This window comes from Bubalus kerabau, chromosome 21, assembly GCF_029407905.1.
Source record: "Bubalus kerabau isolate K-KA32 ecotype Philippines breed swamp buffalo chromosome 21, PCC_UOA_SB_1v2, whole genome shotgun sequence".
Classification (NCBI taxonomy): domain Eukaryota; kingdom Metazoa; phylum Chordata; class Mammalia; order Artiodactyla; family Bovidae; genus Bubalus; species Bubalus kerabau.
The window spans coordinates 49,938,801-49,962,979 of NC_073644.1; the positions used below are offsets into that span (position 1 = coordinate 49,938,801).

Here is a 24,179-nt window from a genome sequence, read left to right on the forward strand (position 1 = left end):
TGCTGGCGGAGTGAAGGGAGCAGGCCACCGCCACTCAGGCCTGACGCAGCACAGCAGTCTGTACTCTCCTGGATGAATAAATGTAAACGGAGACAGAATGCAGGAAGCCATGTTGACAACATTGGACAAAGGGTGATCCCATCTTTCCTAGGTCATTGTTTTACATGCTAAACAGAATTAGATTCTGGTCAGGGCTAGTCATGGAGAAGGCAATGGCACCCCACTCCAGTACTCTTGCCTGGAAAATCCCATGGACAGAGGAGCCTGGTGGGCTGCAGTCCATGGGGTCACCAAGAGTGAGACATGACTGAGTGACTTCACTTTCACCTTTCACTTTCATGCATTGGAGAAGGCAATGGCACCCCACTCCAGTGTTCTTGCCTGGAGAATCCCAGGGACAGGGGAGCCTGGTGGGCTGCCGTCTATGGGGTCGCATAGAGTCGGACATGAAGTGACTTAGCAGCAGCAGCAGCAGCAGCAGCAGGGCTAGTCAAAAGTCTTTACAAATGTATATTGAGTAACATGTGTTACTGAGAAACAAATTGCTCAAGACAATCACTGAGTATGTTAAAATTTCCATGGTGATTTTCAACACTGAGAAACCGAGCACTTGTCCACTGCATTCAGTTCAAAACCATCAGTGGAATCGGCAGCTCTGTACGCTTTCAGAACAGTGGTCTTACTTGGGATTTTTTTTTCTGACCAAAGATGAACAGTACAAATGGGTCTGTTTTCATGAGCTGAACTTAGCTACATAACTAAGTTAGACATTTTAGATGTGACTGTGTAGAGCTGCTGGCTTCTCTAAGATTGACCAGCTGCCTGTGCGATGGGCTGACCACAGCCAATGGCCAGTCAGAAAAGAAGGCAGAACCATGGAGACCAGCGAGGGGGAGCTGGGCCCACAAGACACTGGCACAGGAGCAGTTTTCATACTTGGTGTAAATCCTTAATTATGTGCGCTAAGAAAGGAAATGGTCATGGGAACGCAAGAATAGAAGTAGTTATCTGTGGATTTCCTCAATGACCGGATAATAAAATGGTGAATGTCAGGAATCTGAAAATTCAGACACAAGGCAAGATGATGAGTGTGCCTGTTTTTCTTGACTCCCTGATAGGTCCCATTGTCCTCTTTTTCGTGTCCATCAAAGCAGAGTGGTGTTCCAGGGAAAATGGTGATCATTTTGAATGAGAAATGTGCAAAAACATTGTTAGTTCTAAGGCGACTAGAGTCACCGTCTGCAAGGTTCCGCTGGTCACCCGGGACCTCCTGCACGAGGAGACTGTCCCTCTTGGTCCACACCGTGTGTGTTCAGTTGCTCAGTCATGTCTGACTCTTTGCAACCCCGTGGACTGCAGCCCGCCAGGCTCCTCTGTCCATGGGATTCTTCAGGCAAGAATACTGGAGTGTGTTGCCATTACTTACTCCAGGGGATCTTCCTGACCCAGGGATCAAACCTGAGTCTCTCGCGTCTCCTGGATCAGCAAGCAGATTCTTTACCACTAGTGCCACCTGGGAAGCCAGGGCCTGACAAGTACTTCTTATTCAATTATAGCAGCATCTCGTGTTTTCTTGTTTCTGTTTTTAAATTCAAAATAGCTTTCATGCAACCACATTTTCTTGAACAAACACCACAGTTATGAGTAAATATACGTTTTTCTAAAAATTTCCTGGTGGCAGGTCTTCTATGCCTCTGTTTAAATTCTCGCTTTTCTGGACAACCTGTACGAAGCCAGGCATATGAACTCACAGAGCCATTTACGGAGCCTTCTGCTGTTACTGTTCAGTCACTACATCATGTCTGACGCTCCCATGGACTGTACCCCGCCAGGCTCCTCTGTCCACGGGATTTTCTAGGCGAGAATACTAGATTGGGTTGCCATTTCCTTCTCCAGGGATTTCCGCATCTCTTGCATAGGCAGGCAGATTCTTAACTGCTGGGCCACCAGGGAAGCCCACAGAACCCCTTATCTGCTATTTAATTGATAAGAGTCTGATGCCAATTCTTGGACCGAACCCTGGCTGTCATCCTCAAACACGTGCTATTAGTTCCAAGCTCAGCAGGTATCCTCTGGCGGCAGGTGTGGGGGAGACCTTTTCATTTTACCTGGAAAGGCTGATCAAGTTCTCAGCACAACAGCACACGCCCACACACAGCTCTCATGCCTTGTCTCTCCTTACCTTGAGAGGATTTTATTCATCACACTCCACACTGGAAAATGGCACAGAGCTACAAGGGACCAGTCCAGCCCCATCATCTATAAACAGTCCAAAGAGGTGAAGGGCTTTGACAAAATCTCCGAGTCAGTGTAGAGCTGAGACCGAGACCCAAGACACCTAACTGGTCCGCTATCCCCATGATACCGTATTTGCTGAGGCTTCCCCATCAAGTCCTTTCCCTTTCCTTAAATTTATTTGAGGGACCACACCCAGTTTACTTAATTTTGGTATAGGAAATTGTTACTAAAACAGTACATGAAAAGACAAGAAAAAGGTTTTTTTATGTGTTTTTAAAACAACATTAACACAAAGTATCACTTAGCTAGTCAGTCCCCAAAGAGGTCAAAGTCATCATTTTATACCTGGTTCAAAAGTAAAGGATATTTTTACAGAACCCCACGATCAATGGTTTTTTGGTCAACCAGTGATTTGTATATCCAGAAAATCATATAAATGCTGACTGTCTTGTGTATGACTATCTCTGAGGAAGTGTGAAAACACCTCTGAACTCGGATCTGAACTTCCTAGCTTTGCACAGTACGGGCCCTCTCACATCGTCTCTTTTCCCTGCAATCCTAAGCCCACTTTATTTTTGCTTTGTGGTGGAAAAAGAACTAAAGTACCCAGTGGGCTTTGCCATTTTATCAAAGACTGTTCTTTAAGAATGGTGTATTATACCATTCTGTTTCAGAGAAAGCTTGTACAGAAGATACGTACCTGTCTTGACTAAGATGCCCCGCATGCCGGCATTCTGAGCCCCACCAACATCATCTCTGCAGTCCTAGAAAAGTGTGACGAAGCGTTTAGTCCAGTGTCTTCAGTGAGCTCACCAACAAACCAACCTACCAGCGATTTATTAGGCTGGAATGGCCAACTGCAATCCCATGTTTTTTCTTAAAACGAGAGTGAGGGAGGTATAAAAAAGGATAAACCCATGTGTGATAGTCTAAGGGAGCATACCAATTGGAAAGGGAACCATCACGGAGGTAGAGGTAAAAAATGAGTAGCAACCCCAGTTACCAAACATAGAAAGTGCAGTTACAGTGCTGCATGTTTTGCACATGTACATCTATTTCTTTTTAAAAAATATTTTATATTTTTATTTATTCGTTTGCACCAGATCTTAGTTGCAGCATGTGGGATTTAGTTCACCGACAAGGGATCAAACCTCGGTCTCCTGCTTTGGGAGCACAGAGTCTCAACCACTGGACCACCAGGGAAGGTCCCATCTATCTCCTTTTAAAACAGATCATGGAAAAAAGGTATTTTATCATTTGGCAGCTCTTAAAGCAAATGATCCAACTGCAGGGCAGTGAGTGAACTAGGTTCAGAAGACAGCTCTCATGCTGCCTACGTAAGACATTATCCTTACTTTTCATCCAACTGTCAGTAACAGGAGGAATCAAGTCGGACCATATACTTAAACAGATTTTGAGACTGTCTTCACACTTAGGAATAACAGATCAGTTTAAAAGGGAAGCTCTTGTTTTTCAATTCTTACTCAAGATAGGGGTGAATATACTCAGCTGTGATAAATGCAAGGCAATAAAAATCCAAGAAATGGAAGAAACATCAATAAAATTAATCCTGCCATCTCATGTCTGTAAGAATTTATTCAGATCATGCCCAAAGAAAAACTTTTCCCTTAAAATCATTCATGTAATTTAACAACCCCCCTTGGAAATGAGTCTCAGAATTTCTCTCAAAATCTTCACTCAAAGTCTAACTTAAAACCTTTTCTGTTGCATCTAAACCTGCCTTGCTGAAGCAGGCAAGATGGGGGAGAGGGAAAGGCTGAAGGAGGTGGGAAAAAGTAGACATGGAAAGGGAGGGAAAAGCCACCCCTCTCTCAGGCAACACCCCTCCAGGCGGCTGGACTCTGCTATCACGTGCCCTTCCCGCCTTCCATGCTGTCCCAATAGCAGTGTCTCCAGGGACAAAGAATTCCGGAATCTCCAGGCTAGGGTAACCACTTTCTTGAACACACATTTGCCTAGAAAAGTCAGCTAAAGGCCTGCCAGAGGGAAAAGTTGCTACTGAAAAGACAGTTTTTCAAAGCAGTCCTGAGTCCAGTGACAGCCTAGTGGGTTTTGGTTCAGGAACCTAGAAGTAGGAAGATTGTGATCCATGAGCACCCGCACAGTTCAAGACAGCAGGGGATCTACAGTTTCTTCTGGAGGGAGTCCGGCCTCGAGTTCTACTTCCAGCCATGCCACTCATCAGCTCTGGGACATCTGGCATGAGGCCTACCTCTCTGGGCTAAGGTTTCTCAGCTGATAAAGTGAGGAGGTTTGGACCAGACAATCCTGATGGTCCCTTCCAGCCTAAGGCATTATTATTTAAAATTTAAATATAATCCTTGCCACCTACTACTGACCACAAGATAGTGTGCTTTCCAGTACTTTTCCTCTCACAGCACAGATACAAAATAATGTTTTCCCAGTAAGTTCAGTCGCTCAGTCGTCTCCGACTCTTTGTGACCCCATGGATTGCAGCACGCCAGGCTTCCCTGTCCATCACCAACTCCCAGAGCTTACTCAAACGCATGTCCATTGAGTCGGTGATGCCATCCAACCATCGCATCCTCTGTCATCCCCTTCTCCTCCCGCCTTCAATCTTTCCCAGCATCAGGGTCTTTTCAAATGAGTCAGTTCTTCTCATCAGGTGGCCAGAGTATTGGAGCTTCAGCATCAGTCATTCCAATGAATATTCAGGACTGATCTCCTTTAGGATGGACTGGTTGGATCTCCTTGCAGTCCAAAGGACTCTCAAGAGGCTTCTCCAATACCACAGTTCAAAAGCATCAATTGTTTGGTGCTCAGCTTTCTTTATAGTCCAACTTTGACATCCATACGTGACTCCTGGAAAAATCATAGCTTTGACTAGATGGATCTTTGTTGGCAAAGTAATGTCTCTTTTATTATGTCAGCTTTTTAATATGCTGTCTAGGTTTGTCATAGCTTTTCTTCCAAGGAGCAAGCATCTTTTAATTTCATGGCTGCAGTTACCATCTGCAGTGATTTTGGAGCACAAGAAAATAAAGTCTGACACTGTTTCCACTGTTTACCCATCTATTTGCCACAAAGTGATGGGACCGGATGCCATGATCTTAGTTTTCTGAATGTTGAGCTTTAAACCAACTTTTTCACTCTCCTCTTTTACTTTCATCAAGAAGCTCTTTAGTTCTTCACTTTCTGCCACAAGGGTGGTGTCATCTGCATATCTGAGGTTATTGATATTTCTCCCAGCAATCTTGATTCTAGCTTCTGCTTCATCCAGCCTGGCATTTTGCATGATGTACTCTGCATGGAAGTTAAATAAGCAGGGTGACAATATTCAGCCTTGACGTACTCCTTTCCCCATTTGGAACCAGTGTGTTGTTCCACGTCCGGTTCTAACTGTTGCTTCTTGACCTGCATACAGATTTCTCAGGACGCAGGTCAGGTGCTCTGGTATTCCCATCTCTTTCAGAATTTTCCACAGTTTGTTGTGATTCACACAGTCAAAGCCTTTGGCGTAGTCAATAAAGCAGAAGTAGATGTTTTTCTGGAACTCTCTTGCTTTTTGGATGATCCAATGGATGTTGGCAATTTGATCTCTGGTTCCTCTGCCTTTTCTAAATCCAGCTTGACATCTGGACATTCACGGTTCACGTACTGCTGAAGCCTGGCTTGGAGAATTTTGAGCATTACTTTGCTAGTGTGTGAGATGAGTGCAGTTGTGCAGCAGTTTGAACATGCTTTGGTACTGCCTTTCTAACCAGGGTAAACTGACAACGTGCTCACAGCCAAAGGTCACTGGCTAGGGCATCTGGTCACCAGAGCCAGCCCTGCCACTCAAAGGCCTGAGGCAATCGATATCTTTAGCTGTCTGTGGCAAACTGGGAAGTTCTTCCATAAAGCATATACTAGCAAAAAAAAAAAAAAAAATCAGTAGTGAGAGAATTCTTTAGGTACAGGTGGTCTCTGCATTAAGGAATAGTAAAAAACAAATCTCAGTTATCTTCAAAAAGACATATAAAGCATTTAATTGTCTTGTATCTGATGATCTTTTGAATTGTATATATCTCATCACACTATGAAGACTGTCAGAAATAATCAACAGTTCAGTTATTTAGAATACCAGTGAACAACTACTGGAAAGCCTGCTTTGTGGGTGGCCTCTTATTACCATCTGACAATCACCAATAATGGGTCCACTTGTGTTTCAAAGCACTGCTTTGAAGCTGGCTCCTCCCAGCAGGATAGGTGAGCCCAGGACATTTCCTGGTCTCTTCTACTTACATCTCCAATCATAACGGTCTCCTCAGGTTCACAGCCAGTGCCCCGCAATGCCTCCAAAAAGAACGTTTTCTCTGGTTTCCCCACGACCGTGGCTTTGGTATCGGTGGCATACTCTAAAGCAGTCACAAATGGTCCAGGCCCCAGGGCTAAGCCATCCTTCCTCTTGTAATACCTGGCTTTGTGGATTGCTATCAGAGGCGCTCCATCCAGGAGTAACCTAGAGAGTCAGAGACAATGGAAATTGGCTAAAAGCAATGCTTTTTTATGAGTGGAAAAGAATGTCAGACTTACAAAGTAGTTTTATTCACTCACAGAGACAAATAGTTTCGTATTAACTTTTAATGACTTGCTGTCTTCTAATGAATTTGCTAGGAACTGCTGGGAATTGCACTCAGATACACTGAAGAAAGGTGATAGATTATTAAATTTGGGATTGCTTCAACCTTTTACCTTTAGTGGTTTCAGACGCTTTACCCAAATCATCAGGGAAAGAGAATTAAGAGAAGTAAAGCTAAATAAGGCACTCGAGGGAAGAAGCTTAACTTAATGAGACAAGTTGTTTCAACCTCCCTAATGGTAAGTAGGAGGCTCCTGAGCCTTTTACAGTGACTCAACTGCTGTGCAGTACACGTTTGGCCAACTCCTAAAACACCCGGCTGCCTCTTTTCTCTGCTCCAAAATGTAAGATTCTAATTCAGAAATTTCAGAGAGCATTTTACAAATATTTTCTGCTTGTATCATCCCCTCTTCATTTTACCCTTTGACTGCTTCTGCTGTTACTTTGAAAATCAGGCCATTTTCACTGAAGGACAAAGCAGTAAGGCTTAAGGGGAAATGTCAAGCCCCTTCCTTTTTCCTGATGTAGGACCAACCGAAAGGGCACGAAGGGCTTTCTCGTTAGAGAACCAAACTGCATATAGTTAAGGATCCTCATTAGTGACTCAGGCAAAACATAACAAAAGAAATCCCTCAAACCCCACCAACCCCATCCAAAAATAATCTGCCATCCATCCCAACACTGCAGCCTACATACAGGCACACAGCAAAGAGTCACACAGCTATTATCATCGTATCATATACGGGACATGATAGTCTTCTCAAGCTGCTTTTAACCAATGGAATAAATGATCTCACTAGCTTAATTTACTTTTAAGTCATCTACTTAGTTAAAATATTTAGTATGTCCATTGAGGCAGAATTCATCACATCTTACCCTTCACAATTATGAGTAATTAAGCGCTGAACTATGAAACTGCTAAATTATTCTTGTCAGTGGGCATGAAAATGCCTTCCTGTGGGAGATGCAGGATTCAGACATTTATGATTAAATATTTTATTAAGTAAAAACCAATACTGGCCTATTACAGGGCCTTATTGTTAGTTACTACGAATTGCTCACAGCACAGGATGGATCCTTCAAATTTATTCTCTAATATTAATACAAATTTATTTCTTAAGCAGATCTTAAAATCCAACAGTTAGGAAACCTGATAAGGCCACTATGCTGGCCCTAAAGAACCACAGCTGATCGCAAGGAGAGAATAATGAGTGATTTATCTATCTCCCCTCTTGTCATCCTGCCCCCAATCCCATTTATTTGCTACTCTACCACGGAACTGGAATTCTTTATGCAACAGACCTCAAAATTGCTTTTCACTTACACAGCTAAACTAAAAACTCATTTGATTTAGCTTTGTTAATATTTTATTATATATTAACTGGGTATAAGACTTATCAGCTTGATTGATGTGTGTACTTAATTCCCAGGCAGTGCTTTAGTGCCTTCCCTGGAAGGGCTGAAACTGTGGGTTCCTCTGCATTTCTCTAAATGGGAACTGGTTCCACATGGGCCTGGAGAACAGGCATCTCTCAGCGAAGTGGCTTCTGCTTCTATCATTCTTTTCTGTATAGCAGAAGATTTAGAGCCAAGGCATGTTCAGGATAGACTGAAAGGTAAATTATTTTCTAGGACACAGATTAAAAGGTTTTTTTTAATAGTTAACACTTCCAAAAATATGAGAAAATAGACACCATACTACTTAGAGGTGTTTGTACATTTCCTAGGCAGGGCAATTGATTTCTTTGTTATCAGAAGTAACGTGTCAGCAAGAAATCTGAGAATTTTCTATCTCTATTTGACTTTAAGTCCATTGAGGTACAAGAAACAAGAAAAAAAGGCATCAAGAAGGCCTCATGCAGAAATCCTTGGCTATAAATTCCATGTAGGCAAAGGGAAAAAAACTATAAAAAAGACCTAGCCAGGGGAGCACATTATTGAAAGGGATGGTAAAGAACACCAAGTCCAGCACACCCCGTTTTACAAGATCATCCGGCAATGCCGGCTGAGACCAAGGAGAGCAGGAACCCAGAACTCCAAAAAACCACTTTTCTAGGAAAAAAAAAACAACAAACCCCAGATCAACTTTTTACCATTTCTGCTGAAGATGGAGCATGTGGAAATGAAATTACATGGCAGCTTAAGCAACTGCCAGAAGCTTCCCATTTGCCCAACATTAAACTACTGATTCCTTTCCTTCCCATTCCCCCAAACGACTCTCCCCCAGTCTTTCTCAACTTAGCAAATTCACCCCATTGCTCAAGCCAGAAACCTAGCAGTCATCCCTGATTTCTTACTTTCCCTCACCCTTCCATATCCCTTTATAAGCACATCCAATAACTTCCGAGTCCAAAAGAAAAATAAAAACGCCTCCAGTCTTACCTTCTCTGCTGAACCTCTGCAATAGTCAACTCATCTTCCTGCTTTCTGCTGTTGCCCTATTATACCAACCCATCGTACAGGCAATAGCAGGAGTTTTAAAAGTACAGGCGAGATCATGTATGTCCCTGCTCAGCTTAAAAACCTTTCAATAACCTCTTACTGCAAAAGGTATAAAAGCCAAAGTCCTCTCTGCAGCCGGTGAGGCCTGGCCTCATCTGGCCACCGTTTACATCTCCATCTCAAGACACCTTCCCTATTGTTGACTACACACCAAGAAGGTCAGACTCCTTCCTGCTTCAGCCCCACACACAGTGTTCCCTCCTCCTGAAGTACTGCCCCATACTTTGCACACAGCTTTCTTCTGCTCACCTGTCAGATCTCAGCTTGAAGTCAGCACACAGAAGCCGCCATCGCCAATCTCCCTACTAAGTGGATTTCCTCCTCACAGTTCAGCTCCATCTCATCTTTTTTCCTTTCTATCAACTTTCCATTGTTTATAATTCTTACTCAGCTGTGTGTGGTTTGTCTTCCTCGCTACCATATAGTCTCCACTATGCCCATCAGTTTTGCTCATCACTGTATTTCTTACTTCAAAAAAAAAAAAAAAAAATCCAAAGCAAAATAAAAAACAAGCCATGGGGCACTTCCCTGGGGGCTCAGTGGTAAAGAATCCGCCTGCCAATGCAGGAGACGTGAGTTCGATCCCTGGGCTGGGAGGATCCCACATGCCGCAGAGCAACTAAGCCCATAGGCCACAACTACTGAGTCTGGGCTCTAGAGTCCAGCAACCGCAACTACTGAGCGCTCACACCACAGCTACTGAAGCCCACACGCTCTCGAGTCTGTGCGCTGCAACCAGAAGCCACCACCATAAAAAGCCCGCACAGCTAGAAAGTAGCTCCCACTGGCCCCACTAGAGAGAAACGCCCACGCAAAGCAATGAAGACCTAGCACAGCCAAAAAATAAATAAATAAAATTATATTAAAATAAAGCCCAAACAAACTCTGGGACCTTTCACTAGACACTTACTGAATAAATTCATTAATGGATGAAGCACTATATGCCTCAGTATCCTGATCCTGATCTATAACATGTAGAATAATGCTTACCTTTTTGGGGAATAAAGATGATATATGCAAACTTTTTCATAGTATCTGACAGTAATGATAATGATTTTTATTCATAAATATGGGAAGGGTAGTGTCTGTGCTACTTAAAATAGGTAACAGCAAATCACTTCACATTTGTGGGTCTCGGTTTCTTATCAAATGAAGGAACTGAATCAGATTAGGTCTTGCAACCTCAACACTGACATTTTTTACTGAAAAATGCTTTATTGTGAGAGGAGGCGGTCTTATCCCTGTTGGATGTTTGGCAGCATCTAGGGCTGCTACCCACTAGATGTACTCTTTTCCCCTAGTTGTGACAACCAACAATGTCTCCAGACATTGGCAAATGTACCCCTGGGAGCAAAAATGTCCAGAGTTGAGAACAACAACTAGATGATGCCAAAATCTTCACCTTCATGGACTTCCCTGGTAGTCCAGTGGTTAAAAATCTGCCTGCCAACGCAGGGGGACACGGGTTTGATCCCTGGTCTGGGAAGACTCCACCTGCGGTGGGGCAGCTAAGCCTGTGCCCCACAACTACAGAGCCTGTTCCCTGGAGCCCATGCTCTGCAACGAGAGAAACCACGGCAATGAGAAGCCTGCGCACCACAGCCTGAGAACACCCCCACTTGCCACAACCAGAGAAGCCAGCATGCAGCATCAAAGACCCTGCACACACCCCTCAAAAAAACCGGAATAACAACAAAAACCTTGACATTCAATACAATTAAAACGAACACCAATCAATCTGACAACACAAACTACTAAAAGTTCAAATCAAAACAATAGCAAATCATTAAATATATCAAGAGAGAATCCCATCAACACTTAATTGAAACCCCCAGAATATCTCCAATGTCATATTAACACAGCAATTTTCTCACTTATAGTAGGCTACCCACTATCACCACTTCTGTTTGGTATTGTAGTTGGGGTCCCAGAGAGTATAATAAAGAAAAACAAATGAAAATACAAAGACTGGTAGGGGAGAAGTAAAATTGTCATTATTTGTGGTTGACACAATTATCTATGTAGAATATTCAATTCAAAAGATTTTACAAATAAATTATTAGAATTAGCAAGTGAATGTAAGAAGGTCAATGAATAAACACAAGGTTAACATACAAAATCTCAATCATATTTCTACATATTAGCAATGAACAATTAAAAACAAAATTAACAAAATACTACTTACAATCACATCAAACAGGAAATAGAAAGATTAACTTAACAAAATAACTAACCTATACTCTAGAAATTGCAAAACACTGCTGAAAAATGTAAAAATAAAATCTAAATAAATGGAGATATATTCCATTTTCATATACTGGCAGCACATTATTATTCAGTACGTTCTACCCAAATCTATAGATTTAATGAAGGACCAATCAAACTCCTAGTGAGCCTTTTTGGTAGAAACAGACAAGTTGATTCCAAAATTCACATGGAAAGGATGTAGAATCTTAAAAAGGACTGAGTTAAAGAATGTATACTACCAGACATTAAGATTTATTGTAAAGCTGTAGTATTCAAGACAGTGTGGAACTGCACAAATGTGAAACAGAGCCACACTTATATAGTCACTTGATTTATGTCAAAGCACTAAAACGTCACTGCAATTCTGTGAGGCTCTTTAAAGAATGGATCTGACGCAGTAAATGTTATAGAAACAACGGGATATCTGTAAAGAAAAAAGTGAAATTTACTTCACAGAATTCATAAAAATCCATTCAAAACAAGCCCTAGACCTAACTGCTAACGGTAGAACAATAAAGCTTGCAGAAGAAAACATATGCAGAGTATCTTCATGACCCTGAGGTGGGTTAAGCACAACAGAAGAAAATACCGACAAACTAGACTCCATCAAAATTAAAAACGTCCTGTTCTCATACTGTTAAGAGAATGCAAACCACCGACAGAAATAAGATATCTGTAGGACATATATCCAACCAAAGACTTGTATACACAACACACACAGGACTCCAACAAACCTCTAAGAAAACTATAACCTTCAGAAAGGAGAAAACATTTGAATGGGGAGATCACAAAACAAGTTACCCAATGGCCAGTAAGTATGTGAAAAGGCTTCAGCAACATTACTCACTAGGGAAATACAAATTAAAACCCAGTAAGATACCACTATACACACCAGAAAGAATAGCCATAGTGATACAGACTAAGGAGAGACTGATGGAACTCTGGTTCATAGCTGGTGGGAATGTATGACTCCATAAAATCACTGTGGAAAATTACTTAGCAATATTGACTAAAGCTAAGCAGGCACTTATCTATTATCCAGTAATTTCCCAGATAAAGACCCCAAAGAAATAAATGGGTATGTCCTCAAAAAACATGTAGACGAACGTTCATAGAAGCTTTCTTAAGAGCCAAAAATGGAAAAATCCAAATGTCCGTTATTGATCGAATAAATTGTGGAATTGCCATACAATAGACTGCAATACCACAAGAAAAATAAAGAACGAACAAAACAAAAACACAGTACTGCTACATGCAACAGCCTGGATAATCTCAAAAGCAGACCAAAATAAAAAAATGCTACAACTGTATGATTTCAATCATATGAAGATTGAAAACTTGCAATATTGACAGAAGTCAGAGTAACGGTTTCCCTGAGGAAGGTGTGGTACTGACTAGCATAGAGAACCTTTTAGGGTGCTGGAAATGTTTTGTATCTTGATCAGAGTGGGGGTTATGCTGCTGTATCTATGTGTCAATTTTTACTGAGTTGTACACTGACAATCTGTATAATTTACTGTATAGATTATACATCAAATTTTAAAAGATCAGTAATACTGTATTTATGTAGTTTACTCACCTAAACCTTTTGCTTACGAGTAGCAAGAGTTGCCTTGATCATAAAAGAATCTCCCAGTTAATTAAAAAATGAGTAGTAACTGACATTAAACTCAATTCGGTATTCCGTGATCTTCAAATTGGCATATAAAGTTGTTCTTCTGCATGTACTAATGGAACACTTTAAATAACTCAAGTTCTTAAGTCTTCAACAATTTCTCATCTCCGGAGTGTTTTATTTTTATAGTCTGGACTTTAATTAAAAAGACTGCATAGCAGTCAGCTCTTTCAAAATGGAAAAAGCCCAAAGAAATATTTCTAATTTAAGCCCTGCTGCCACACTATTCTAGAATTCCTTATGCCAGGGCTCTCAGAAAAGATTCAAGAGTTGTTGTACAAAGGCAGCAGAAACTGATTTCTGTTGAGTTTTTTCCCCTCCCCTTCTCTTCTTCCCTTTCTAAGGAATTGAATATATTAAATATAAAACTTTTTATTTTTCTTAATGAGAAGGGGAAAGGAAAGCAATCCAACATTCAACAGAAACCATTTATGGGGATAAGAATTTCCTCCCAAAACACAGGAGAAACTGGTTTCTGCATACCTCTAAGACTTCCGAAGGATTCTCATACCTTGTAACAATTATAGGAAAGAAGTCATTAACAAAGTGTTCAAAACATAAAACTTTTTTTCTTAAGCAGCCTTCATCTCTGCATTTAAATATGAAAGCTGTGATGTCACTTATCTTTAGTTGTAACAACATTTTAATAAGCTCCTAGAGAAGCCGGAGAACAGCTGCTCTTAATTTAGAAAATATTTTTTTCTGTGAACTTTTCTTAGGTTAAGCAATTCCATGTAGTTTTTTCCCCAAATTCCTGGGATCTCACAACTATACTTCTGAGAAAACATGTTATGGAAACATAACCATTGCTTAACAAACATGTTCAGAAGTTTTTTTAAAAAATTAACTCATAAAACCTGGAAATAACAAACAATCAGAAATGCACGACACTTTTTAAAGTGGAATATGCTCTGGGAATCAAGTATGTTTTAGAAGACTATTTAAGCATATAGAAAAACTTAAAAGGCAAGTAACCACACAGCATATATACATTCTCAGTTTTGGCTATATATATGTTCCTGGAAACAAACTAGTCGTATGTTAAAATATTAATTGTCTATCTCTTAGGTGGAGAATCATGGGTAATTCTGTTTATTCACATTTCTTTTTTGAGCATTTCAAAATTTCCACAATGATGTATTACTTATTTTTGGGCTTGTTAAAGCTAAGTTCATTTAGATTAAGTGATCTGCTTACCCAGGTAGCATTTCTCCTAATAGATAACATCAAATTTAATTAAAATTGGTCCATTACTAAAATGCTCAAGCTTTTTTCCCCTAATACATCAGAAGATAAAAAAAGACCTTCCTACAAGGTGGTATAAGACAACTGAGAAAATGAATGAACTAGACCTACAGGTATTCATATTGATGAATCATACATTGTTTCTAGAGAAGAAAGCAAATTGATGAACATATAAAGTAAACATGCAAGATAATATTATATATTGTCCAGAAATACTTACGTATGTGTTACAAGTATAAAGAAATGCAATGATAAACACAAAATTCACAATCTGGATTACTTTTGGGCTTTGGCTAACAAAATTGAGGAGGGATACATACGGGATAGCAAACATTTTGATAACTTATATTTCTTAAATTGGTTGACAGACATATGGGTATTTATTATATTATACTTTATACCTTTTCAGTTCAGTTCAGTCACTCAGTCGTGTCTGACTCTTTGCGACCCCATGAATCACAGCATGCCAGGCCTCCCTGTCCATCACCAACTCCCGGAGTTCACCCAGACTCACGTCCATCGAGTCAGTAATGCCATCCAGCCATCTTATCCTCTGTTGTCCCCTTCTCCTCCTGTGCCCAATCCCTCCCAGCATCAGGGTATTTTCCAATGAGCCAACTCTTTGCATGAGGTGGCCAAAGTATTGGAGTTTCAGCCTCAGCATCAGTCCTTCCAATGAACACCCAGGACTGGTCTCCTTTAGAATGGACAGGTTGGATCTCCCTGCAGTCCAAGGGACTCTCAAGAGTCTTCGCCAATGCCACAGTTCAAAAGCATCAATTCTTTGGCGCTCAGTTTTCTTCACAGTCCAACTCTCACATCCATACATGACCACAGGAAAAACCATAGCCTTGACTAGACGGACCTTTGTTGGCAAAGTAATATCTCTGCTTTTGAATATGCTATCTAGGTTGGTTATAACTTTCCTTCCAAGGAGTAAGCATCTTTTAATTTCACGGCTGTATACCTTTTAGTACTAGGCAAAAGGAAAAAAGACATCAGTGGCTTTTAGGATTTGAATGTCTCAAAGACTCCAAACCCAAATCACCTCTATTCCCTACTGGTGGTTCCTATCCTTCCCTAAAATCAATCCTTTAAAATTCATGCTCTCAATTTTATTCAGACATTTTAGACATATTTGTGTAACATGGAAGGCTGATGTATTTGCCTATGGGTAATATGCCTCTAAAGCTAGTATTCAATGCAACAGGATTTAAAATCCAATGTATATTCTCATTATAAACCTGAATAATAATTTAACTAATTGGTGGTTCATTTGAGATGTCTATATTTGCCACTCACAATCCAAACAGCTGTAGTCATTGGTTGGAAGGCACAGTCTCTGTGGAGACATCAATATGCAAAGAAGGGCAGGACCTAAAATCCTTCTGTTAACTTTCTACCCAGCTGTTAAGTGCATTTGTGAAATTAGAGTTGACTTATAAGTGCACTATAATGCTTTAAAATGTAGTGTTTAAAAAAATCAATATGGTTAGGGAAGTGTACTAATTAAGACAGCATCAGAGCAATTACAAAGTCAGTATTATGTCAACATACATTTTTATTACCCTGAGTCTAGTATTTATCTAAGACAGAGACCTCCCAACTTCCTATTAAATATGTCCTTCCCAAATTACCAGCTAAAATCAATCAATACCTTCTCCTTGAATTCTGTGGTTCAAAAACTGAATAAAATGTAGTAGGGGGTAAACTTGGAAGGAAGAAATAATAGCAGATTCTCCATTTCAAATGAAAACTGCTTTTGGTATAGTTACAAACCTTACTTAAGGAGCAGGTGAGATAATCCCCTTGTACCTCTATCCCCAAAGAAGCTAGAACAGAAAACTGAAGTAGGTGAAGGAAAGAAATTTTAATACTCAAGTTATCTGGCATAGTAGTGGATCTCTGGGAAATAATGTCTGCTGAGCAATTATAAAAAGTGAATTTGTTTTTATTTAAATGAAGGCTTGACTATCACAGAAACTGAGAGTCACAGACAAAAGTGCATTCAGTAGTGTTATTTCCGGCCACACAGATTTTACATGAGGACAGCCATCTTCACGATCAAATAATGTGCCCAGATGTGTGAACCTTGTAACAAGTTTTAACATTCTGATTCTAGGACATATATTTACATCAAGAAGTGAATTCTACATCAAGTATAAGTTAGAGTGATTCTTGAACACCTTTGCACTGGTAAGAAAATGATGTTAAATTCCAAAAATTTACTAAGCTGTTAAAGAAATCTTTTTTAAGTTAAAGCACATTTATGCAATGTGTAGGACTACTTAACTTGTCATAAATTTAAAGGCAAATCACACTGCTTAATATCCAACAAGTAAAAGGCAAGATAAAAATGAAAAGTTTATAAAAATGAAAAATCCAAGGGGAAATATTAAATCAGTCTCACTCTAGAGCAGATTTGCAAATAAATTTTGATTCAATTTATTTTAGGAAGTAGGAGAACCAGTATGCAGCTTGCCTTTTGGAAACAGCAGTGAGAAGGTCCTACAGGTAAAACACACACACAAGTGAAGATTTATAACATTTTACCTGTAGGCTATGGTTCTCCAATTTCTACCAACAGCCGCTGGAACACCTCCACTTAGAGGCCCACAGTTCAAAGGACCTCACCCTAAACGCATCACCTCCTGAGCCCACACAGAGCACATTCTCCATTACACACACTTACACATCTTGATGTCCTCCCTGACTCACTGTTCTACTTCACCCCTGACCCAACTGTCCATCAAGTCATGTTGACACTACCAGAACCTAATTTTCTTCTTCCCTACTGCCCAAAATCCCAGATCATCCAACCATTATCACTCATCAAATACTTTCTTTGAAAGTATGGTCAAACCTGACAACTTTTTTTGATAGCCTGGATTCTCAATGGAGGGAGAATCACATTTACTATTATGGGTGAGTCAGCCTGAATATTATTTTCCTTCAGAGATCACAGTTAGTGAAGAGTCACAGGAGTGACAATAAAAGATAAAACTCTTAGCTTAAGAGCTGCAATTTGACTGTGAATTTCTGCCCCAGAATATTGATCCTATAAACCAGAAAAACCGCACTGATCACTGTGTTTTAACATATTGATAATTAAAAAAAAAAAAAACTAAGACAGTAATAAATATTATTTAACATTGATCTTGAAGTGATCTTTAGGATATTTGTTCTCATGTACAATCTAGGTGGCCGAAAGTAAAACATGTATAACCTTACATGACAAAGACTTGAGAAGAAGGGGGTCTTCCCTGGTGGCTCAGTTGTAAAGAATTTGTCTTCCAATGCAGGAGACACAGGTTCGATCTGTGACGGGGAAGATCCCACATGCCTCAGAGCAACTAAGCCCGTGCACCAGAGCCCAGGAGCCCCAACTACTGAAGTCCACATGCCACAGAGCATGTGCTCCACGAGAGAAGCACCACAATGAGAAGCCCTCTCAGCAGAACCAGAGGGTAGCCCCTGCTCACCACAACTAGAGAAAGCTCACACAGCAATGAAGACCCAGCACAGCCAAAAATAAATAAATATATGAATAAAATTATTTAAAGAAAAGAAAGAAGAGAAGAAGTGAGTATATGATCACATGAAAAATAAATAGCTAAAGACTCACCGGAAGGCTTGATTCAGAATTTGATAATGAAAATGTTCTGGTGCCAATCCTATGACCACAGCATTAGGATCGCTTGTCTGTATTCCTGAAAATGTGAAGAAAAAATTACTGAAAAATGCAATTAACAGTAATGTCACAATTTATAATAAAGCAGTTTTAGGCAACCAAGTCCGAATTTTTGTTGTAGCAATAATCTGAAGTTTAAGAGATTATCCTGCCCAGTATACTTTGGAAGTATGAGCTATACTTAAAAGAAAAAAAAAGGTCTCCTAGTAGTTTTGTATATTACTTTTGCAGTCTTACAGCTATTGAGTAACTAGAGGATCTGAACTAAAACTTGTAACCTGATGTTCTCAAACAAGTAACAATTTGTAACTTCAAAAAGCTTTACTCATTAAAACCAACAAGAACAGCCACAGTTCTCTATGAGCTATCAGATCAATAGCAACTGATGAGGGACTGGAAAGCTAAGAGGCAAAGAAAATTAGACTTTCTGAGCCACATAGCTGAGGCACACACAGTCGTGATAAACATGGAATGCACTGTAGATCCTACAGCTTTCTACACAACACCTAATCCACATTTAGTTCCACAAATATCATTCTATAATGAAAACATCTTTTAAGGCCTTGGTACCTGATGACAAGACTTTAGATACAAGAACCAAACGAGGGTATTTACCATCACAGTTATTAAAACTCTGATTGAAGGGTCTGTGCATTATTCATAAGCTGATTCCTATTTGCCTCTCTTATTGCCTGCCTTTAAGCATCCTCAGTATCAATTCTACCAAAATGTGAGGAGAAGTAGTAGAAAGAGCAGATAGTCAAGATTTTCAATTCCCTCCTAACCAGCAGCCACGAGCACTGAGTAATTGGTTACAGCTTGTTGAAGGGAGAAAATAAAATCAATGGCTATAGTGAAAAGCTGAAGTTTTTGTATACTTTTTATTTTCTCCATCTACCACTAGCTAAGATATTCAATATTAGCCAAGATATTTCCATTCCCTTCAAAAACCCATTGACTCTGGATATTTCCATGTTGCAAGTTCAGTCTTACACTAAATAACAAAGATTTCTTCCAGACCAGGGATTCTGCTTAGATGTGCCAACTCTAGCTCACTGCTGCACAACCAGAATCTTTCTTCAAATAAAGTAAAAGGTCTGGATAAAAGACTGTTTTGCAGTACTTCAGCTGGCCCAGAAATATAAATATACTAATTACAGAATGTATGTGTCATTATTTTTGGCAGCCCAGTTTCTGAATATCATTTTCATAACCAGGGAATCCACTAGCTCATAAGGCTTGGTGAGGAGCAGGTCTCACCCTCTCTTGAGAGGGTGAAAACACTGCCTACTTGTATTTCCAGCCTCTCTGCAGCTATGGGTACTGGCCTGAGACAGAGGTTCTGCCGATCAAAAGCGCCCACCCCAGGCTCTTCAATGGAAGCTAAGAACATAAAGCAACTGGGAGAATGCCACTGGAAATTCTGAGGCAGAAGGGCAAGCTGGAACTTCCAGTCTCCAGTGCCACTGGGGTCAACAAGCCAGCCGCAGAGGTCAGCGTGCAGAGGCACACCGGGGATGCCCGATCAGTTCTGCACGCGAGGTGCTGCATACTGCTCCTGGGGCACAACCCCGGAGACTTACCCCAGCCCCCACTGGGCAGTTACTTCTACAGGCCACCCAAACAGTCTTTTTTGTTGTTGCAGACACATAAATGATATTAAAAAATGGAAAGACTAGCTCATAATGAGTCCTGATGTATCCATCACCCAGCTTTAGCAGTCACCAACATTTTGCCTTTTCATACTGTTCATGGGGTTCTCAAGGCAAGAATACTGAAGTGGTTTGCCATTCCCTTCTCCAGTGGACCACATTCTGTCAGACCTCTCCACCATGACCCGCCCGTCTTGGGTGGCCCCACAGGGCATGGCTTAGTTTCACTGAGTTAGACAAGGCTGTGGTCCTAGTATGATTAGATTGACTAGTTTTCTGTGATTATGGTCTCAGTGTGTCTGCCCTCTGATGTGGAGAAGGCAATGGCACCCCACTCCAGTACTCTTGCCTGGAAAATCCCATGGATGGAGGCGCCTGGTGGGCTGCAGTCCATGGGGTTGCTAGGAGTCGGACACAACTGAGCGACTTCACTTTCACTTTTCACTTTCATGCACTGGAGAAGGAAATGGCAACCCACTCCAGTGTTCTTGCCTGGAGAATCCCAGGGACAGGGGAGCCTGGTGGGCTGCCATCTGTGGGGTTGCACAGAGTTGGACACAACTGAAGCGACTTAGCAGCAGCAGCAGCTCTCTGATGCCCTCTTGCAACAGTACTTTGGCTACCTCATGCAAAGAGTTGACTCATTGGAAAAGACTCTGATGCTGGGAGGGATTGGGGGCAAGAGGAGAAGGGGACGACAGAGGATGAGATGGCTGGATAGCATCACCGACTCGATGGACGTGAGTTTGCGTGAACTCCGGGAGATGGTGATGGACAGGGAGGCCTGGCGTGCTACGATTCATGGGGTTGCAAAGAGTCGGACACAACTGAGCGACTGAACCGAACTGAACATTTTGCCAATTGTATCTATGATTCTCTCCATTTTCTAAAGTCTTTGAAAAATAAACCCCAGATATCCATCATCTCACCCCTTCATATTTCAGTATATATCTTTAACTGATAAAGACCTAAAAAAAAAAAACACTTTAACATTATACCATCAAAGTTAACGATAGTATTTTTTATTCATTTATTTTTGGCTGCACTGGGTCTTCATTGCTGTGTGTGGGCCTTTCTGTAGTTGTAGAGAGCAGGGCTTCTCTCCAGTTGTGCTATGTTCTTATTGAGGTGGCTTCTCTGGAGAAGCACAGGCTCTGGGGTGCATGGGCTTCACTAGTTGCTGTCCCGGGATCGAGAGCACAGGCTCAACAGCTGTGGCCCATGGGCTTAGTTGCCCCATGGCATGTGGGATCTACCTGGATCAGGGATCGAACCTGTGTATCCTGCATTGGCAGGCGGAGTCTTTACCACTGAGCCACTAGGGAAGCCCAGTTATAATTCTTATTAACCACTCAATACCTAGTCCACATTTGAATCTCTCCAAATGTCTCAAAAAACGTCTTTTTATATCTGATATGTAATTGACACCCAAAAAGGTCCACATATAGTATTTCATTATTATCCTCTACAGCAGCAGTCTTCTGTCAATCTTATCTACTAAAGCACCTAGATCTTGGAAAAAGTCCTACTTTCTGGATTCGACTGGTTGCTTATGATTATCATTTAATTTGTTCCTTTACTCTTATTATTTCATACAAACCAGTAACTGGATCTAGAGATTTTGTAAGTTCACATTCAATTACTAAGCAAGGTTATCTCATAGGCGACACTCTATTATATCACATCAAGAAGCACAAGGGATCTGGCTGTTCATCTAGTGATGCTAAGACTGATCAGCTGGTTCAAGCGGTGTCAGCATGATCCCTCCATTCTGAACCTCATCAATTCTTCACCTACTGTGTTTAAAATCTGTTGACACTATTGCCTATTTCACTGGGGTTTGGCAAATGTGATTTTCTAATTCTGCCACTCTTTCTGCATTTACTAGCTAGAACTCTTCTATAAAGAACTTACTCTCATCAAATGTTTAGTTACTGTAAAATACAGTTAAAATAGGAAAGGCAAGATAAATCCTTGTTTCATTTGCCAATTTTCAGAATGAGTTACTGCCCTGCTGCTGCTGCTGCTAAGTCACTTCAGTCGTGTCCGACTCTGTGTGACCCCATAGATGGCAGCCCACCAGGCTCCACCATCCCTGGGATTCTCCAGGCAAGAACACTGGAGTGGGTTGCCATTTCCTTCTCCAGTGCATGAAAGTGAAAAGTGAAAGTGAAGTCGCTCAGTCATGTCCGACCCTCAGTGACCCTATGGACTGCAGCCTACCAGGCTCCTCCGTCCATGGGATTTTCCAGGCAGGAGTACTGTAGTGGGGTGCCATTGTGTTCTCCGGAGTTACTGCCCTAACAACCTCCAATAGTGACCAATGAGTTTTGTGGGGTTGAGTATCATTTTAATCATTTTGTATATAAGATGTGTTGCAATCTATTACAATCATTATTCTTTTTGATTCTCAAATTATCCCTTCAAATTGGCTTCAGTGTCCTTTAGCCATGACTTTATTAGTTTTCAATAATTTCCTTGCTAAAAATTAAGTTATCCCAGACTCATACAATCCCTGCGGATCTAGAATCTCTCATTTCTTCACAGAACTAAAGTAGGAAATCATAGTAGACACTATAGTTTGACCACAGGGTTTCATTGCTTCTACGCCTTTTTAGTAGAAGATCTAGATAGTACGTATTTTTAAAAAGAACAAGGGAGTTGATCATAATATTTTTAATTCAAAATTAACACACACCTTATTTGATTTTTATATTTGTATTTTTTTCACTTACACTTAAAGTCTGGAGTACTAATAATACTAGCATAACTACCACTTTATCCTGTAAAGTATCTATAATTATAAAATAATATCAACACTACTAATAAACACTAAGACTACTAACGCAGTTTTAGGTTTCTTTGCAGTTCTTTTATCCTTCAATTTATGCCCTATGAATGAACTATCAGAATACTGTATTTTAAAGTCATGTAAAGTAATTCTTTGAGTGGTTATGTCATCAACTTTATATACAGTTCATTTGTTTTGATCTGTTTTTGGTTTTTAGGGATTGGCTTGTTTTTAACTTTTTGTCTTTTAAATATGTAAAATATTCACCTGGTTCCAATATCAAAACTAGATAATAACATACTTTTATTTAAAGAGATCACATCTCCTCCTTCTGCCCTCCCCCTTTAACCATTTTTACTAGTTTTTCACTTATCTTCCTTCAGCTTCCTTTCATAAATATAAGACAAATACTTTTAAAGCCATAGCCATTTCCCTCTCATTTTCTTACACAGAACATGTGTAAGGTTTTCTATACCTTACTGAGACAGAATTCGTCATCGCTTGCCTTTCAGCCACAAAGCGTTCCTCCCGTTTTGTGGACATATCCTAGTTTTAATCAGTCTCTTCCAGTGAACATGTGGGTTGTTCCCAGTCTTCTAAGGTCATAATGAGGTCCAAATAAGGTCATAATGAACAACCTTATTCATAAGCCCTTACACATATTTGCCACATCTTGCAGATGCAGTCCTACAAAAGGCCGTACTGCTTCACATGCAATTTTGAGAGCTACTGCCAAATTCCTCTCCACAGGAGTTGTGCCATTTTATATTCCATCAGATCTTTTAATAAATTTATTTTCATTTAATTCAGCCAAAGCTGATTCCCGTTTCTTGCAAATAATAATTCTGACTGATAACACAGTTATATTTCTTGATAGTATAAGTTTTGAGGTTCTGCATTTATCCATGCATAGGTTTCCAAATTATTATTTACAAAGCTATAACATGGCTTTATAATTATGAATTTATAATTTATACTTATTTTGTCAATATTGTGTACTTCACTCTGACTATCATCTATAAAAAGAAGCAATGTGGCAAAGCTTCATAACACTAGGATATTTTTCCAGAGTTTTTAGGCTTTTTCCAAGAGAAAAGTTTTATTTTTCCTTGATTGAAAATATTTCATGGTCATTGCAAAAGCTTCACACTATATAGAATGACATCTATCTTTAAACATGTTGATACTGGTTTATCTTATCTATTATTTATCTAGTCAAATTAATACAGTGGCTCCAGGAATGAGGACAGCAGTGCTCAGAGAAACCTTGACTTGTGCTTTTTCAAACTGTGGGCCATGGTCCATCAGTAGACTGTGAAACTAACCTGGATGGCTCTAAGCAGCATGAAAATTACACAAGTAAACCAAACAGAAAATGGGCTTCCCTGGTGGCTCAGATGGTAAAGAATTTGCCTGGAATGCAAGAGACCTGGGTTCGATCCCTGGGTTGCAAAGATCCCCTAGAGAAGGGAATGGATACCAATTCCAGTATTCTTGCCTGGAGAATTTCGTGGACAAAGGAGGCTGGCAGGCTA

General features: G+C 40.4%; 1 protein-coding gene across 4 annotated transcripts in view; it reads right to left on the reverse strand.

The window, feature by feature from the left end:
- The window catches only part of HDHD2 (haloacid dehalogenase like hydrolase domain containing 2), a 46,614-nt gene that overhangs the window by 2,328 nt on the left and 20,107 nt on the right, over window positions 1-24,179 (reverse strand). For 3 of the 4 annotated variants that reach the window (XM_055559698.1, XM_055559696.1, XM_055559697.1), the window contains exons 4-6: window positions 18,136-18,220; window positions 6,505-6,721; window positions 2,939-3,002 (exon numbers count right to left, since the gene is read on the reverse strand). In XM_055559698.1, the coding sequence (XP_055415673.1) occupies window positions 2,939-3,002; window positions 6,505-6,721; window positions 18,136-18,220 (366 nt within the window). Of the gene's footprint in view, window positions 1-2,182; window positions 2,260-2,938; window positions 3,003-6,504; window positions 6,722-18,135; window positions 18,221-24,179 lie in introns of all 4 variants that reach the window. The other variant, XM_055559699.1, reaches the window with a different exon arrangement.